Source organism: Symphalangus syndactylus, chromosome 8 (genome assembly GCF_028878055.3).
Source record: "Symphalangus syndactylus isolate Jambi chromosome 8, NHGRI_mSymSyn1-v2.1_pri, whole genome shotgun sequence".
Lineage (NCBI taxonomy): Eukaryota > Metazoa > Chordata > Mammalia > Primates > Hylobatidae > Symphalangus > Symphalangus syndactylus.
This window is the reverse complement of record NC_072430.2, coordinates 82605141-82623540: the sequence shown is the minus strand read 5'-3', so window position 1 is coordinate 82623540 and position 18400 is coordinate 82605141. Positions and strand designations below refer to the sequence as shown.

Here is an 18400-nt window from a genome sequence, read left to right as displayed (position 1 = left end):
CTCAAAAACACACTATGAAAACCACCACAATTGTATTTTCCCCCAACAGATAAACCAGACAAACCTACAGGACCAATTGTGATCGAAGCTCTATTGAAGAACTCTGCAGTGATCAGCTGGAAACCACCCACAGATGATGGAGGCTCCTGGATCACCAACTATGTGGTGGAAAAATGTGAGGCCAAGGAGGGGGCTGAATGGCAACTGGTGTCTTCAGCCATCTCAGTGACAACCTGTAGAATTGTGAACCTCACAGAAAATGCTGGCTATTACTTCCGGGTTTCAGCTCAGAACACTTTCGGCATCAGTGACCCTCTAGAAGTGTCCTCAGTTGTGATCATTAAGAGTCCATTTGGTGAGTACAACCTGATTTCTATATCTTCCTATGGTAAAGTTCCATCTTTGCATGAAATTCTTTTAAACAGAAAGAAATTTTGAAAGGAAATAGCAAAGATTCAGATAAAGTACAAGTGCCTTTTCTTTCACTTTAATTGAATGTTTGCATATCTAAAAGGAGAAATATATATCCTAACCCCTTTTTAAAAAATAGAACTTTGGTTTTTGATATGTCTTAGTATAAAGTAACCAGTTTCATTTTTCTGGAATAGCTATTTTTAAATAAAATTTTGGACTCATAACCTTTTTTAAAAAATAAGCTTTAATAAAGCTGCCTGTTTCATCTCATGACTCAAATCTTTTGTTTTTTTAATAGAAAAGCCAGGTGCTCCTGGCAAACCAACTATTACTGCTGTCACAAAAGATTCTTGCGTTGTGGCTTGGAAGCCACCTGCCAGTGATGGAGGTGCAAAGATTAGAAATTACTACCTTGAGAAGCGTGAGAAGAAGCAGAATAAATGGATTTCTGTGACAACAGAAGAAATTCGAGAAACTGTCTTTTCAGTGAAAAACCTAATTGAAGGTCTTGAATATGAGTTCCGTGTGAAATGTGAAAATCTAGGTGGGGAAAGTGAATGGAGTGAAATATCAGAACCCATCACTCCCAAATCTGATGTCCCAATTCAGGCACCACACTTTAAAGAGGAACTGAGAAATCTAAATGTCAGATATCAGAGCAATGCTACTTTGGTCTGCAAAGTGACTGGTCATCCAAAACCTATCGTGAAATGGTACAGACAAGGCAAAGAAATCATTTCAGATGGATTAAAATATAGGATTCAAGAATTTAAGGGTGGCTACCACCAGCTCATCATTGCAAGTGTCACAGATGATGATGCCACAGTTTACCAAGTCAGAGCTACCAACCAAGGGGGATCTGTGTCTGGCACTGCCTCCTTGGAAGTGGAAGGTAAAAATAAATCAATTATCATCAATTTGAGGCTAAATGAGTTATTAACTTGGGGGTGGTGGCTATTGCACTTAAACAGATATTGTTAGATGTTGCTAAATTATATTCTTATTTTTTTTCTGATACAGTTCCAGCTAAGATACACTTACCTAAAACTCTTGAAGGCATGGGAGCAGTTCATGCTCTCCGAGGTGAGGCGGTCAGCATCAAGATTCCTTTCAGTGGCAAACCAGATCCTGTGATCACCTGGCAGAAAGGACAAGATCTCATTGACAATAATGGCCACTACCAAGTTATTGTCACAAGATCCTTCACATCACTTGTTTTCCCCAATGGGGTAGAGAGAAAAGATGCTGGTTTCTATGTGGTCTGTGCTAAAAACAGATTTGGAATTGATCAGAAGACAGTTGAACTGGATGTGGCTGATGTTCCTGACCCACCCAGAGGAGTCAAAGTTAGTGATGTCTCACGAGATTCTGTCAACTTAACATGGACTGAGCCAGCCTCTGATGGTGGCAGCAAAATCACCAACTACATTGTTGAAAAATGTGCAACTACTGCAGAAAGATGGCTCCGTGTAGGACAGGCCCGAGAAACACGTTATACCGTGATCAACTTATTTGGAAAAACAAGTTACCAGTTCCGGGTAATAGCTGAAAATAAATTTGGTCTGAGCAAGCCTTCTGAGCCTTCAGAACCAACGATAACCAAAGAAGATAAGACCAGAGCTATGAACTATGATGAAGAGGTAGATGAAACCAGGGAAGTCTCCATGACTAAAGCATCTCACTCTTCAACCAAGGAACTCTATGAGAAATATATGATTGCTGAAGATCTTGGGCGTGGTGAGTTTGGAATTGTCCATCGTTGTGTTGAGACATCCTCAAAGAAGACATACATGGCCAAATTTGTTAAAGTCAAAGGGACTGATCAGGTTTTGGTAAAGAAGGAAATTTCCATTCTGAATATTGCTAGGCATAGAAACATCTTATACCTCCATGAATCATTTGAAAGCATGGAAGAATTAGTTATGATCTTTGAGTTTATATCAGGACTTGACATATTTGAGCGCATTAACACAAGTGCTTTTGAACTTAATGAAAGAGAAATTGTAAGTTATGTTCACCAGGTCTGTGAAGCACTTCAGTTTTTACACAGTCATAATATTGGACACTTTGACATTAGACCGGAAAATATCATTTACCAAACCAGAAGAAGCTCTACCATTAAAATCATAGAATTTGGTCAAGCCCGTCAGCTGAAACCAGGGGACAACTTCAGGCTTCTATTCACTGCCCCAGAATACTATGCACCTGAAGTCCACCAGCATGATGTTGTCAGCACAGCCACAGACATGTGGTCACTTGGAACACTGGTATATGTGCTATTGAGTGGTATCAACCCATTCCAGGCTGAAACTAACCAACAGATCATTGAGAATATCATGAATGCTGAATATACTTTTGATGAAGAAGCATTCAAAGAGATTAGCATTGAAGCCATGGATTTTGTTGACCGGTTGTTAGTGAAAGAGAGGAAATCTCGCATGACAGCATCGGAGGCTCTCCAGCACCCATGGTTGAAGCAGAAGATAGAAAGAGTCAGTACTAAAGTTATCAGAACATTAAAACACCGGCGTTATTACCACACCCTGATCAAGAAAGACCTCAACATGGTTGTGTCAGCAGCCCGGATCTCCTGTGGTGGTGCAATTCGATCTCAGAGGGGAGTGAGTGTTGCTAAAGTTAAAGTAGCGTCCATTGAAATTGGCCCAGTTTCTGGGCAGATAATGCATGCAGTTGGTGAAGAAGGAGGACATGTCAAATATGTATGCAAAATTGAAAATTATGATCAGTCTACCCAAGTGACTTGGTACTTTGGCATCCGACAGCTGGAGAACAGTGAGAAATATGAAATCACCTATGAAGATGGAGTGGCCATCCTCTATGTCAAAGACATTACCAAATTTGATGATGGTACCTACAGATGCAAAGTAGTCAATGACTACGGTGAAGACAGTTCTTATGCAGAGCTATTTGTTAAAGGTGTGAGAGAAGTCTATGACTATTACTGCCGTAGAACCATGAAGAAAATTAAGCGCAGAACAGACACAATGAGACTCCTGGAAAGGCCACCAGAATTTACTCTGCCTCTCTATAATAAGACAGCTTACGTAGGTGAAAATGTCCGGTTTGGAGTAACTATAACTGTCCACCCAGAGCCTCGTGTAACATGGTATAAATCAGGTCAGAAAATCAAACCAGGTGACGATGACAAGAAGTACACATTTGAGTCAGACAAGGGTCTTTACCAATTAACAATCAACAGTGTCACTACAGATGATGACGCTGAATATACTGTTATGGCAAGGAACAAATACGGTGAAGACAGCTGTAAAGCAAAGCTGACAGTAACCCTACACCCACCTCCAACAGATAGTACCTTAAGACCCATGTTCAAAAGGTTACTGGCAAATGCAGAATGCCAAGAAGGCCAAAGTGTCTGCTTTGAGATCAGAGTGTCTGGCATCCCCCCACCAACATTAAAATGGGAGAAAGATGGTCAGCCACTGTCCCTCGGGCCTAACATTGAAATTATCCATGAAGGCTTGGATTATTATGCTCTGCACATCAGGGACACTTTGCCTGAAGACACAGGTTATTATAGAGTCACAGCCACTAATACAGCTGGGTCCACCAGCTGCCAGGCTCACCTACAAGTGGAACGCCTGAGGTACAAGAAACAGGAATTCAAGAGTAAGGAGGAGCATGAGCGACACGTACAAAAACAAATTGACAAAACCCTCAGAATGGCTGAAATTCTTTCTGGAACTGAAAGTGTGCCACTGACACAGGTAGCTAAAGAGGCTCTGAGAGAAGCTGCCGTCCTTTATAAACCAGCTGTAAGCACCAAGACTGTAAAAGGCGAATTCAGACTTGAGACAGAAGAAAAGAAGGAGGAGAGAAAACTCCGGATGCCTTACGATGTACCAGAGCCACGCAAGTACAAGCAGACTACCATAGAAGAAGACCAACGCATCAAGCAGTTCGTGCCCATGTCTGACATGAAGTGGTATAAAAAGATACGTGATCAGTATGAAATGCCTGGGAAACTTGACAGAGTTGTACAGAAACGACCCAAGCGCATCCGCCTTTCAAGATGGGAACAGTTCTATGTGATGCCTCTTCCACGCATTACAGATCAATACAGACCTAAATGGCGTATTCCTAAACTGTCCCAAGATGATCTTGAGATAGTGAGACCAGCCCGCCGGCGTACACCTTCTCCTGATTATGACTTTTACTACCGACCTAGAAGACATTCTCTTGGGGACATCTCTGATGAAGAATTACTCCTCCCCATTGATGACTACTTAGCAATGAAAAGAACAGAGGAAGAGAGGCTGCGTCTTGAAGAAGAGCTTGAGTTAGGTTTTTCAGCTTCACCCCCAAGCCGAAGCCCTCCACGCTTTGAGCTTTCTAGCCTACGTTACTCTTCACCACAAGCTCATGTCAAGGTGGAGGAAACAAGAAAAGACTTCAGGTATTCAACCTATCACATCCCAACAAAGGCTGAAGCTAGTACAAGTTATGCAGAACTGAGGGAACGGCATGCCCAGGCTGCGTACAGACAGCCAAAGCAACGGCAAAGAATCATGGCTGAGAAGGAGGATGAAGAGTTGCTTCGCCCAGTTACGACCACCCAGCGTCTCTCAGAATACAAAAGCGAACTTGACTACATGTCAAAGGAGGAAAAGTCTAGAAAGAAATCAAGGCGACAAAGAGAAGTGACAGAAATAACAGAAATTGAGGAAGAATACGAAATCTCAAAACATGCTCAAAGAGAATCATCCTCATCCGCATCTAGACTACTGAGACGACGGCGCTCCCTGTCTCCAACTTATATTGAGTTAATGAGGCCAGTGTCTGAGCTGATCCGGTCACGTCCACAACCGGCTGAGGAATACGAAGATGACACAGAAAGAAGGTCACCTACTCCAGAGAGAACTCGCCCACGATCCCCCAGCCCTGTGTCTAGTGAGAGATCACTCTCGAGATTTGAGAGATCTGCAAGATTTGATATCTTTTCCAGGTATGAGTCCATGAAAGCTGCTTTAAAAACTCAGAAGACATCAGAAAGGAAGTATGAAGTTTTGAGTCAGCAGCCTTTCACACTGGATCATGCCCCTCGAATCACATTGAGAATGCGCTCGCACAGGGTACCATGTGGCCAAAATACACGTTTTATTTTAAATGTTCAGTCTAAGCCAAGTGCCGAGGTTAAATGGTACCACAATGGTGTGGAACTCCAAGAAAGCAGTAAGATTCATTACACCAACACGAGTGGAGTCCTGACCCTGGAAATTCTGGACTGTCATATTGATGACAGTGGAACCTACCGTGCTGTGTGCACCAACTACAAGGGCGAAGCTTCTGACTATGCAACGTTGGACGTAACAGGAGGGGATTATACCACCTATGCTTCCCGACGCAGAGACGAAGAGGTCCCCAGATCTGTTTTCCCTGAGCTGACAAGAACAGAGGCGTATGCTGTTTCATCATTTAAGAAGACATCTGAGATGGAAGCTTCGTCTTCTATCAGGGAAGTGAAATCACAGATGACAGAGACACGGGAAAGTCTCTCCTCATATGAACACTATGCATCTGCAGAAATGAAAAGTGCTGCATTAGAAGAAAAGTCGCTGGAAGAAAAATCCACAACCAGAAAGATCAAGACGACTTTGGCGGCAAGAATTCTAACAAAGCCACGGTCCATGACCGTCTATGAGGGCGAGTCTGCAAGGTTTTCTTGTGACACCGATGGCGAGCCAGTACCAACTGTGACCTGGCTGCGTAAAGGACAAGTGCTAAGTACTTCTGCCCGCCACCAAGTGACCACCACAAAGTACAAATCAACCTTTGAGATCTCTTCAGTCCAGGCTTCCGATGAGGGCAATTACAGCGTGGTAGTAGAAAACAGTGAAGGGAAACAAGAAGCAGAGTTCACTCTGACTATTCAAAAGGCCAGGGTAACTGAAAAGGCTGTGACATCACCACCAAGAGTCAAATCCCCAGAGCCTCAGGTGAAATCCCCAGAAGCAGTTAAGTCTCCAAAACGAGTGAAATCTCCAGAACCTTCTCACCCCAAAGCTGTATCACCCACAGAGACAAAACCAACATCAACAGAGAAAGTTCAGCACCTCCCAGTCTCTGCCCCACCAAAGATTACTCAGTTCCTGAAAGCAGAAGCTTCTAAAGAGATCGCAAAGCTGACCTGTGTGGTTGAAAGCAGTGTATTAAGGGCAAAAGAGGTCACCTGGTATAAAGATGGCAAGAAACTAAAGGAAAATGGGCATTTCCAGTTTCATTATTCAGCAGATGGTACCTATGAGCTCAAAATCCATAACCTCACTGAATCTGATCAAGGAGAGTATGTTTGTGAGATTTCTGGTGAAGGTGGAACGTCTAAAACCAACTTACAATTTACGGGGCAAGCCTTTAAGAGTATCCATGAGAAGGTATTAAAAACATCAGAAACTAAGAAATCAGATCAGAAAACCACTGAGTCAACAGAAACCAGAAAAACTGAACCAAAAGCTCCTGAACCAATTTCCTCAAAACCAGTAATTGTTACTGGGTTGCAGGATACAACTGTTTCTTCAGACAGTGTTGCTAAATTTGCAGTTAAGGTTACTGGAGAACCCCGGCCAACTGTCATCTGGACAAAAGATGGAAAGGTAACCAGTTTTTAAATGTCTCTTACTTTTATCTTCTAAAATATTTGATCTTCTAAATTCAGCTTCCCAAAAAAAGCTTAAAATGAAATCACTTTTTAAAACGCAAATCATTTGCATTCTACAGGCTATTACACAAGGAGGTAAATATAAACTCTCTGAAGACAAGGGAGGGTTCTTCTTAGAAATTCATAAGACTGATACTTCCGACAGTGGACTTTATACTTGTACAGTAAAAAATTCAGCTGGATCTGTGTCCTCTAGCTGCAAATTAGCAATAAAAGGTAGGTTGGCTTTTGTTTTTACCCACATTTTTTCAGAAGATAATATTAGGGAAATATTTTCAAACATCCTCCCTTATATACACATACAAGAAAGTATTAAAATAAAATTATTTTCCTAATTCCAGAATGCAATTTGTACACCAAAGTAGAAACACACATTTGAAGTTAGCATATGCTTTTCTATGAGCATGAAAAGCAGTTATTAAGTACCTTATTATATGTGGTATTATATAAGATTCTATAGTGTCAGCCCCTGCTCCCAGGAATATTTAAGAATAAAGTCAGTGAATATACAAAATGGCACTGCTTGCCTAAACCTTCACAGTTGCTAATTTTCCAAAGCAGTACAAAGTTAATTAAAGAACTATTTCTATTTTACCAATTAAAATTAGTTTGCTTTCATTTCAATCTTATGAAAGATAATTTAATGTTCTGGTTACTCAAAATCTCCCAAATCCACTTATCTCCTACATCTGTTGACTATTCTTTTCAAGACTTTTTTCCTTAAGTCATATGAATCATCTTTGGCTCAGTTTAGTTTAAGGAATCATTACACTGATCTCAAAAGTCACACATGACAATTTTCCAAAAGTGGAACTGAGAAAGTATTACGTATTACCTACATTGCATGAAGAAGTTTACTTTTTTTCTTTGTATGTTTTTCACATGCAGAATCTAGAAGAGTAAAATGCGGGGGTCTCCTTCTAATTAAGTTTGCCTTACAGAGGTTTCTTTTTTAGCTGTAAAAGATACTGAGGCACGGAAGGTCTCTACACAAAAGACTTCTGAAATTACACCTCAGAAGAAAGCTGTTGTCCAGGAGGAAATTTCCCAAAAAGCCCTAATGTCTGAAGAAATTAAGATGTCAGAGGCAAAATCTCAAGAAAAGTTAGCCCTCAAAGAGGAAGCTTCAAAGGTTCTGATTTCTGAAGAAGTCAAGAAATCAGCAGCAACCTCCCTGGAAAAATCCATTGTCCATGAGGAAATCACTAAAACATCACAGGCATCAGAAGAAGTCAGAACTCATGCTGAGATTAAAGCATTTTCTACTCAGATGAGCCTAAACGAAGGTCAAAGAGTGGTTTTAAAAGCCAACATTGCTGGTGCCACTGATGTGAAATGGGTACTGAATGGCGTAGAGCTTACCAACTCTGAGGAGTACCGATATGGTGTCTCAGGCAGTGATCAGACCCTAACCATCAAGCAAGCCAGTCACAGAGACGAAGGAATCCTCACCTGCATAGGCAAAACCAAGGAAGGAATCGTCAAGTGTCAGTATGATTTGATGCTGAGCAAAGAACTCTCAGATGCTCCAGCCTTCATCTCACAGCCTAGATCTCAAAATATTAATGAAGGACAACATGTTGTCTTTACTTGTGAAATCAGTGGCGAGCCATCCCCTGAAATCGAATGGTTTAAAAACAACCTGCCAGTAAGTTTAATTATGAATATATTATTGAAGAAAAACTAAAATACCATGTCTTCCATATCTGAAGAACTTCAACATTTCTTTTCTTTTTCTTTGTCTTAGATTTCTATTTCTTCAACTGTCAGCATAAGTCGCTCCAGAAATGTATACTCCCTTGAAATCCGAAATGCATCAGTCAGCGACAGTGGAAAGTACACAATTAAGGCCAAAAATTTCCATGGCCAGTGTTCAGCTACAGCTTCCTTAATGGTCCTTCGTAAGTATCTCCTCACCATTCTTCCTTACACGCTTAAGGCCTTTAGATGGTTTTTTTGCCGCTCTTTCAAGCACAGAAAACTCTAAGAAGCCTTATTAAATTCCATGTGAAAGAGGAACAGCCATCTGATGTGAATTCATTCTTGTCGTCAAATTTTCTTTATAGCTACACAGAAACTTGGATAGATTACATTTCAAAGTAAAGCTACTTACTGCCCTGTAACATTTATTTTCAGGATGCACAATATGTCAATTACTTTCTATATGACTAATCATTTTTCTCCTAGTGATTCCTAGCACCTGCATGTAATGTAATGATAGAAATATAAGGATTCATGTTTTGGAGACATTGAGCTAGCTCTTGATAAATGTATGTATATGTGTATTTGCTTTTGCTTCAACAGCAAATTGTTTGGGTTATGCTGCTGTGCATGTGTTGAAGTTTCCATTTCTGTAAGTCAGCGTCATATGTCATCAATTAACCAGATGTCATTGATGTTCACTGTGTATCTGCTATGCTCCACAGCTCTAGTTGAAGAACCTTCCAGAGAGGTAGTGTTGAGAACAAGTGGTGACACAAGCTTGCAAGGAAGCTTCTCGTCTCAGTCAGTCCAAATGTCTGCCTCCAAGCAGGAGGCATCCTTCGGCAGTTTCAGCAGCAGCAGTGCTAGCAGCATGACTGAGATGAAATTTGCAAGCATGTCTGCCCAAAGCATGTCCTCCATGCAAGAGTCCTTTGTAGAAATGAGTTCCAGCAGCTTTATGGGAAAATCTAGTATGACACAACTGGAAAGCTCAACTAGTAAAATGCTTAAAGCAGGCATAAGAGGTGAGCAATAAAATTACCAGTAGAGGTAGACAAGCCAAGTAATATGGTGTAGTCTTTAGTACACACAATTCAGTAGAAAGCAAATCTTTATTTTTTTCAGTGATTCTAAGACTTTTTTTTGTCATTGTTCCATAAAGGAATTCCACCTAAAATTGAAGCTCTTCCATCTGATATCAGCATTGATGAGGGCAAAGTTCTAACAGTAGCCTGTGCTTTCACGGGTGAGCCTACCCCAGAAGTAACATGGTCCTGTGGTGGAAGAAAAATTCACAGTCAAGAACAACAGGGGAGGTTCCACATTGAAAACACAGATGACCTGACAACCCTGATCATCATGGACGTACAGAAACAAGATGGTGGACTTTACACCCTGAGTTTAGGGAATGAATTTGGATCTGACTCTGCCACTGTGAATATACAAATTCGATCCATTTAAGAGGGCCTGTGCCCTTATACTCTACATTCGTTCTTAACTTTTCGCAAACGTTTCACATGGACTAATCTTTCTGATCTGTAAATATTTAAAGAAAAAAAAAGTAGTTTTGTATCAACCTAAATGAGTCAAAGTTCAAAAATATTCATTTCAATCTTTTCATAATTGTTGACCTAAGAATATTATACATTTGCTAGTGACATGTACATACTGTATATAGCCGGATTAACGGTTATAAAGTTTTGTACCATTTATTTTATGACATTTTACAGTGTAACTTTTGAAACTAACTGTTGGTAGGAGAAAGTTTCTTATGGAACGAATACCCTGCTCAACATTTAATCAATCTTTGTGCCTCAACATACTGTTGATGTCTAAGTATGCCTCAGTGGGTTGAGAAATTCCCCACTGAAGATGTCCTGTCCACCTAAAAGAGAATGATGCATATCACTTGATATGTGCACCAATACCTATTGAATCAGAAATGTAAGGCATTGGTGATGTTTGCATTTACCCTCCTGTAAGCAACACTTTAACGTCTTACATTTTCTCTGATGATGTCACACAAAATTATCATGACAAATATTACCAGAGCAAAGTGTAACGGCCAACACTTTGTTCGCTCATTTTACACTGTCTCTGACATAAGGAGTGCCTGAATAGCTTGGAAAAGTAACATCTCCTGGCCATCCCTTCATTTAACCAAGCTATTCAAGTATTCCTATGCCAGAGCAGTGCCAACTCTTGGAGGTCCCAGGGTGCAGCCAATGCCTTTGTGTGGTAGTTCTAAATTTTAATTGCAGCTGAAAAACCTGGGCACCTAAGCAATGAGCCACAGCAAAAACCAAAGAACAACAACAAAATAAAGCTGTCGTTAAATTTTAAACAACAACATTACTAATTGCCCAAAATATCAATTTGATGTAGTTCTTTTCATGCAAGTATAAATTCAATTGTTAGTTATAATTGTTGGACCTCCTTGAGATAGTAACAACAAAATAAAGCAAGCTATCTGCACCTCAAAATGTGTGGCTGGTTGTTTTCTGTGAAATTCTGGGGTGGGGAAGTATGCATCTTCGTGTATCACAAAAACGATCATAGATAGATAAGGCAACTCAAGTTCAAAACAGCCCATGCTAATAAGTTCTTTTAAGCAAATGTTTAAATTATCGTGTTAGATGTATTCAGCAATTTTGTTTAAAAAGCCTAGATATAGTTCTCATGGATATATTTATCCCCAAAAGTTTATCTTCTAAATATATCAAGAAGAATATTTTTAGGAGAGCTGATTCAACTCAGAATCAGCTGTGATTCAATATTTTTGATGGATTTTGAACATCTACAATTCACAATCTTTTGTGCTAAACACCACAGGGAACAATACAAAGATGATTAACACGGTATAGATACTATCCCTCAAAGAGCATAGTGAACGGAAAAGGACAACTTCAGGGAAAATGATCAGTTGTGAATCTGAGTCCATATTGGCTACTGCAGCTCCAAATTGAGACAGAACAAATAAAAGACCTCAGAACTAAAGAACTATTTTATTACCAAGCCTAGATCAGTTGTTTTAAATGCATGGTAGAAAGACAGTATATGGAAGATTGACACTATTTTAAATAGCGTCATTCTACTATGCTTTTTAAACAACTGATCTAGACTTGGTAATAAAATAATGCCAAAAATACCTGTATTTGTCCACTTCAATTTGCTAATCATAACTATAAGCCTATGATGTTATTTGCCTAAACTGACCTCCTTAATGTAGGTACAGGTGACCAAAGCTGAAGCAAATGTACTGTCAGTTTTCATTCTCCAGAGGAAGATCCTGGGTCTTCATTAATTTATTCAGCAAGTTTTCTGTCTTAAGTCAGATTCCCTAAAAGCAGAGCCTGAGACGGGGATTCTTGTCTCAGAAATTCTTTGAGGGATTATTACTCTCAGGGAAAAAGGGAATGGGGCAGCCAGCACATAGGGCAGAGGAAGCAAGCTGAGCAAGGATGTGGTCTCAGCAGAAGCCTCAGCTAGATCTCACAGGGAGCTTCAATTGTACCACAGAGCTGGTTCCATCTAGGAGCAAGGGGGCTGACATTTTGTACCCCCTTACCAACCAGTCAGTGGCTACAGGCTATAAGCTGGGGGGCTGAGGAGGGATGGAAGAGGGAAATAAACCTTCCCAAGTGAAGAGGGGTGCCTGTTGGCCAGGACAATTCTCCGTGGACTAAGGCAGCCAAACAGTAAACAATCAAGAAATCGATGGAAGAATACACATTCCCTGGGCATCTAAGTGATGTCAACAGAACCCACTACATCATCTTACAATGTTAAATGCCTATTCTTACCTTAAAATGAGACGCAGGACTGGCTAGGTGATGCCTAAGGATGATTCCCGGCCTTGACATGCTAGTATTCTCACATATCCTATCTGTGGCTGATATACTCTGTGTTGATGAAGATTCCAAAACCGAAGACAGGATTTCGCACTTGCTGCAGTTGCAGCTCCCAGGCGCTGAGATCCAATTTGGGCCTGGGAGAGTGAGGAGGGAGAGCAATCTGCCCAGTGAAGGAGAGCTGCGCTAAAGGCAAGGTTTTACTTTTTTTTTTATCCCGTAGCGAAAGCCCACTGCCTCTGAAAGTAGCACGGTGTGGCCACACGGACACATGGGGGAAGTCAGTCAGAGGCGCTCCAACAGAACGGCCAGAAGCCCCTTTCCTGGCTTACCAGGCAGCCTCCTTCCCCTAATTCCTCCACAAACAGTGCTCCCCTGAAGACGCGGGGGGAGGGTCTTCCGGCCCCATACCCCACCTTCCGCAACGCCAGGAGTGGTTCCTCAGCATCATGGCGTCATTTCCCAGTCATACCCGCTCTTCTCTCCCCATGTCAACAGAGGGCGACAGGGAGCACCAAGCCGATGCGTGCTTTTTGGTTCCAATCTACCCCCTCCACAAAACCCATGAGCAAGCTTCGCTGTCATCCTGCCCCTTTTTCTTAAGTCCTTCACGTCTATTTTATAAACCCCATACCCTGGCTACATGATCAGCCGAATCATGTTGTAATTACATGTCTGCATTCAAAACCCTGAGGGCCCCGCTCAAATCTAGGACCTACTGTTTACTAACTTACTTCACCTGGGGCAGGTTACCCAACTTCTCTGTTCTTTGACATTCTCGTCCACAAAATGAGAATAACAGCAGCAACTTCACAGTATTATTGTGAGGATTAGACAAGTTACTACGTGTAAAACTCAGAACAGTGCTTAGCAGAGCACCCAATAAATACCAGCAATCATTATTCTGTTAGGGACCACCATACAGAATATTGAAACTAGGGACTAGAGAAGCAGCATTTTAGAGGGGACCTAGCCTAGGTCTCACTGGTACTCATTAGATGTACAGCAGGCCACCTTGGGGAACCTGTCCCAAGATCCCCCAGTGGAATCCTGAAACTGTGGATAGTACTGAATCCTACGTATACCCAGGTTCACGCCATTCTCCGGCCTCAGCCTCCCGAGTAGCTGGGACTACAGGCACCTGCCACCACGTAAGGCTAATTTTTTGTTTTTAGTAGAGACGGAGTTTCACCATGTTAGTCAGGATGGTCTCGATCTCCTGACATGGTGATCTGCCCGCCTCGGTCTCCCAAAGTGCTGGGATTGCAGGCGTGAGCCACCACGCCCAGCCATGATTTTTCTTATAGGTACATGCTGATATGGTTTGGCTGTGTCCCCACTCAAATCTCATCTTGAATTGTAGCTCGCATAATTCCCACCTTGTGAGAGGGACCTGGTAGGAGATAATTGAATCATGGGAGCGGTCTCCCCCTTACTGTTATCATGGTAGTGAATAAGTCTCACGAGATCTGACGGTCTTATAAGGGGAAACCCCTTTTGCTTGGTTCTCATTTCTCTCTTCCCTGTGACCATGTAAGATGTGACTTGCTCCTCCTTGCCTTCGCCATGATTGTGACGCCTCCCCAGCCATGTGGGACTGTGAGTCAATTAAACCTCTTTTCTTTATAAATGACCCAGTCTCAGGTATGTCTTTATCAGCAGCGTGAAAATGGACTAATATGCATACCTATGAAAAAGTTTAATTTATAAATTAGGCAAATTAGGCACAGTAAGAGATTAACAACAATAATAGAATATAACAATGTACTATAATAAAAGTTATATGAATGTGATCTCTCTCTAAATATCTTATTGTACTGTACTGCGGGTAACAGAAACAGCAGAAAGTGAAACCACAGATCAGAGGGGACTAGTGTATTCGTTTTCTAGCACTGCTGGAACAAAGTACCATAAATCGAGTGGCAGACACAACAGAAATGTATTGTCTCGCAGGTCTGGAGGTTGGAAGTCCAAAATCAGGGTGTTGGCAGGGTTGGTTCCTTCTGAGAACTCTGAGGGAAGAATCTCTCCTAAGCCTCTCTCCTTGTCTGTAGATGGCTACCTTCATGTTCACATGACATTTTTCCTGCATGTCGGTGTCCAAATTTCTCCATTTTAGGATACCAGTCATACTACTGAGGCTCATCCTAGTTACTCCACTTCAACTTAATTACCTCTATAAAGCCTATCACCAAATAAGTTCTCATCCTGAGGTACTTGAGGTTATGAGTCCAACATCTCTTAGGGAGGGACATAATCCAACCTATCACCCTAGATGTGACGGACATGGAACAGCACCTCTTTATATTAAGTGTTCTGATGGAATTCCTGAAAAGACAGATTTATTCTCTCTATCCAATAGTAGCTGATTATGTAGATAAACCATAGAGGTTGTTAAACCAGAAACAGCCCATAAAATAGCAGGTTAAATTGATATCTCCATGGTGACTGATTCAAGAAGAATGTTTTATGATCGTGCTCCAGAAAAAAAAAAAAAGTAATTTTCAATTTTGTTTACTCTGCCCCAAATGTAATTTTGAGAAATTCAGGTAGAGAAAGTCATTTCCTTGAAATAGGAGAAAATAGTGTCTGCTACTTAAGTAGGCCTTTTGAAAACAGACTGGCCCATGGGTTTTTATTCTAAGGTTATAAAATATGAAAACTTGGTTTTATGCATTTTGGTACCTCTGGGTCAATGTTTCCCAAACATTGCTCTTCAAGATGTTGTGGAAAAATTGTTCCACAGCCTAATAAACAGAATTTCGGTAACTGTTCTTCTCTGTACAGGATTTCTCAGAGTCTTTTATGAGCTATGAATTATGTTTCCAGGAAGCGACACAGTGTTCCCCAAATTTAAGACAGAATTTGCTTTTCATTGGTGCTATGCATAATGCAAGTTGAGACAGGCTATATAAGGTGGAAACACTGAAGATGTGGAAAGGAATAGATCTTGGTTGAAGGGGCAACTGAGTATCCCCTAAGAAATGAAGTTAAGTGCTATGATCAAAGAAATCCAGAGTGTTTGAGAGCACATTGCTGAGGCATCTTATCCAGTCAAAGAAAGGGGCAAACAGGCAAAAGCTGCAACCTAAAATATGGGATAAGAAGGGGCAGGCCTCACTTTCCAGGCAGAGGACCTTTGCACCTGCAGAGACCTAGGGGCAAAGGACAGCATAACACATCCAAAAAAGTTTAAAGAAAAATTTTTTTAAATTTAGTAGAAAAAAGATTATAATGGAACAGCCTTTGAAGGGCTGGGTGCAAGAGGCAAGGCCACCTTGCAGAAGGCCTCATATACCATATAATAGAGTTTGGACTTTTCCCTAAGAGGTAAGGGAATCACTAAAGAGATTTAAGTCAACTAGAGACTTGATAAAATTTTATTTTTACCAAGTCTTTAGCTGTTCTGAGAAAGCTATGACATTTGTTTGCTTTCTACATCAAAGAGCTTATTTCCACCTATAGAATTCCACTCACAGGAAGACTTTACCTACCACCAAATTTCTAACCTATGACGTCCCTTTTAATTATAGCACTGGGAGGTTATAGTCAACCGTGGAAAGGTCTTTCCTAAGATTTTCATGGGACTTGGGGGTGCATGTAAATGAAGCCAATCTGTTAGACTTCCCAGGCATAGGAAAAGTGGCAGCAAGGGATGGATATAGGAGGGCACCTTACTGCCCAAAACCTTCTAAGTGACAGAGGCCACTGCTATGGCATTGGCAGTGAAGAGACAGAAGAGTCCCGCCCAGCAAGCCAAGTTCCGCTGAGGATGCCGTGTCAAGAATACAGTTGATAACATCATAATGACAGGATCAGATTCACACATAACAATATTAACGTTAAATGTAAATGGGCTAAATGCTCCAATTAAAAGACACAGACTGGCAAACTGGATAAGGAGTCAGGACCCATCAGTGTGCTGTATTCAGGAAACCCATCTCACGTGCAGAGACACACATAGACTCAAAATAAAGGGATGGAGGAAGATCTATCAAGCAAATGGAAAACATAAAAAGGCAGGGGTTGCAATCCTAGTCTCTGATAAAATAGACTTTAAACCAACAAAGATCAAAAGAGACAAAGAAGGCCATTACATAATGGTAAAGGGATCAATTCAACAAGAAGAGCTAACTATCCTAAATATATATGCACCCAACACAGGAGCACCCAGATTCATAAAGCAAGTCCTCAGTGACCTACAAAGGGACTTAAACTCCCACACAATAATAATGGGAGATTTTAACACCCCACTGTCAACATTAGACAGATCAATGAGACAGAAAGTTAACAAGGATATCCAGGAATTGAACTCAGCTCTAAACAAAGTGGACCTAATAGACATCTACAGAACTCTCCACCCCAAATCAACAGAATATACATTTTTTTCAGCACCACACCACACCTATTCCAAAATTACCACATAGTTGGAAGTAAAGCTCTCCTCAGCAAATGGAAAAGAACAGAAATTACAACAAACTGTCTCTCAGACCACAGTGCAATCAAACTAGAACTCAGGATTAAGAAACTCACTCAAAACCGCTCAACTACATGGAAACTGAACAACCTGCTCCTGAATGACTATTGGGTACATAATGAAATGAAGGCAGAAATAAAGATGTTCTTTGAAACCAACGAGAACAAAGACACAACATACCAGAATCTCTGGGACACATTCAAAGCAGTGTGTAGAGGGAAATTTATAGCACTAAATGCCCACAAGAGAAAGCAGGAAAGATCCAAAATTGACACCCTAACATCACAATTAAAAGAACTAGAAAAGCAAGAGCAAACACATTCAAAAGCTAGCAGAAGGCTAGAAATAACTAAAATCAGAGCAGAACTGAAGGAAATAGAGACACAAAAAACCCTTCAAAAAAATTAATGAATCCAGGAGCTGGTTTTTTGAGAAGATCAACAAAATTGATAGACCACTAGCAAGACTAATAAAGAAGAAAAGAGAGAAGAATCAAATAGATGCAATAAAAAATGAAAAAGGGGATATCACCACCGATCCCACAGAAATACAATCTACCATCAGAGAATACTACAAACACCTCTATGCAAATAAACTAGAAAATCTAGAAGAAATGGATAAATTCCTCGACAAATACACCCTCCCAAGACTAAATCAGGAAGAAGTCGAATCTCTGAACAGACCAATAACAGGTTCCGAAATTGTGGCAATAATCAATAGCTTACCAACCAAAAAGAGTCCAGGACCTGATGGATTCACAGCTGAAATCTACCAGAGGTACAAGAAGGAACTGGTACCATTCCTTCTGAAACTATTCCAATCGATAGAAAAAGAGGGAATCCTCCCTAACACATTTTATGAAGCCAGCATCGTCCTGATACCAAAGCCAGGCAGAGACACAACCAAAAAAGAGAATTTTAGACCAATATCCTTGATGAACATTGATGCAAAAATCCTCAATAAAATACTGGCAAACCGAATCCAGCAGCACATCAAAAAGCTTATACACCATGATCAAGTGGGCTTCATCCCTGGGATGCAAGGCTGGTTCAACATACGCAAATCAATAAATGTAATCCAGCATATAAACAGAACCAAAGACAAAAACCACATGATTATCTCAATAGATGCAGAAAAGGCCTTTGACAAAATTCAACAACCCTTCATGCTAAAAACTCTCAATAAATTAGGTATTGATGGGACGTATCTCAAAATAATAAGAGCTATCTACAACAAACCCACAGCCAATATCATACTGAA

General features: G+C 40.9%; 2 protein-coding genes across 3 annotated transcripts in view; one reads left to right on the top strand and one right to left on the bottom strand.

Moving 5' to 3' along the window:
* Nucleotides 1-11295, top strand: part of TTN (titin) — a 302859-nt gene extending 291564 nt beyond the window's left edge. Inside the window, exons 306-313 of the mRNA XM_055289874.1 lie at nt 50-355; nt 713-1306; nt 1435-7043; nt 7168-7324; nt 8065-8756; nt 8856-9009; nt 9535-9837; nt 9975-11295. Coding sequence (XP_055145849.1) covers nt 50-355; nt 713-1306; nt 1435-7043; nt 7168-7324; nt 8065-8756; nt 8856-9009; nt 9535-9837; nt 9975-10273 — 8114 coding nt within the window. The 3' untranslated portion in view covers nt 10274-11295. The remainder of the gene's footprint in view (nt 1-49; nt 356-712; nt 1307-1434; nt 7044-7167; nt 7325-8064; nt 8757-8855; nt 9010-9534; nt 9838-9974) is intronic.
* Nucleotides 8522-18400, bottom strand: part of PLEKHA3 (pleckstrin homology domain containing A3) — a 53331-nt gene continuing 43452 nt past the window's right edge. The window contains exons 8-9 of one of the 2 annotated variants that reach the window (XM_063644814.1): nt 12616-12800; nt 8522-8560 (exon numbers count right to left, since the gene is read on the bottom strand). In XM_063644814.1, coding sequence (XP_063500884.1) covers nt 8537-8560; nt 12616-12800 — 209 coding nt within the window. In that variant the 3' untranslated portion in view covers nt 8522-8536. Of the gene's footprint in view, nt 8561-12128; nt 12153-12615; nt 12801-18400 lie in introns of those variants that run through there. The other variant, XM_063644815.1, reaches the window with a different exon arrangement.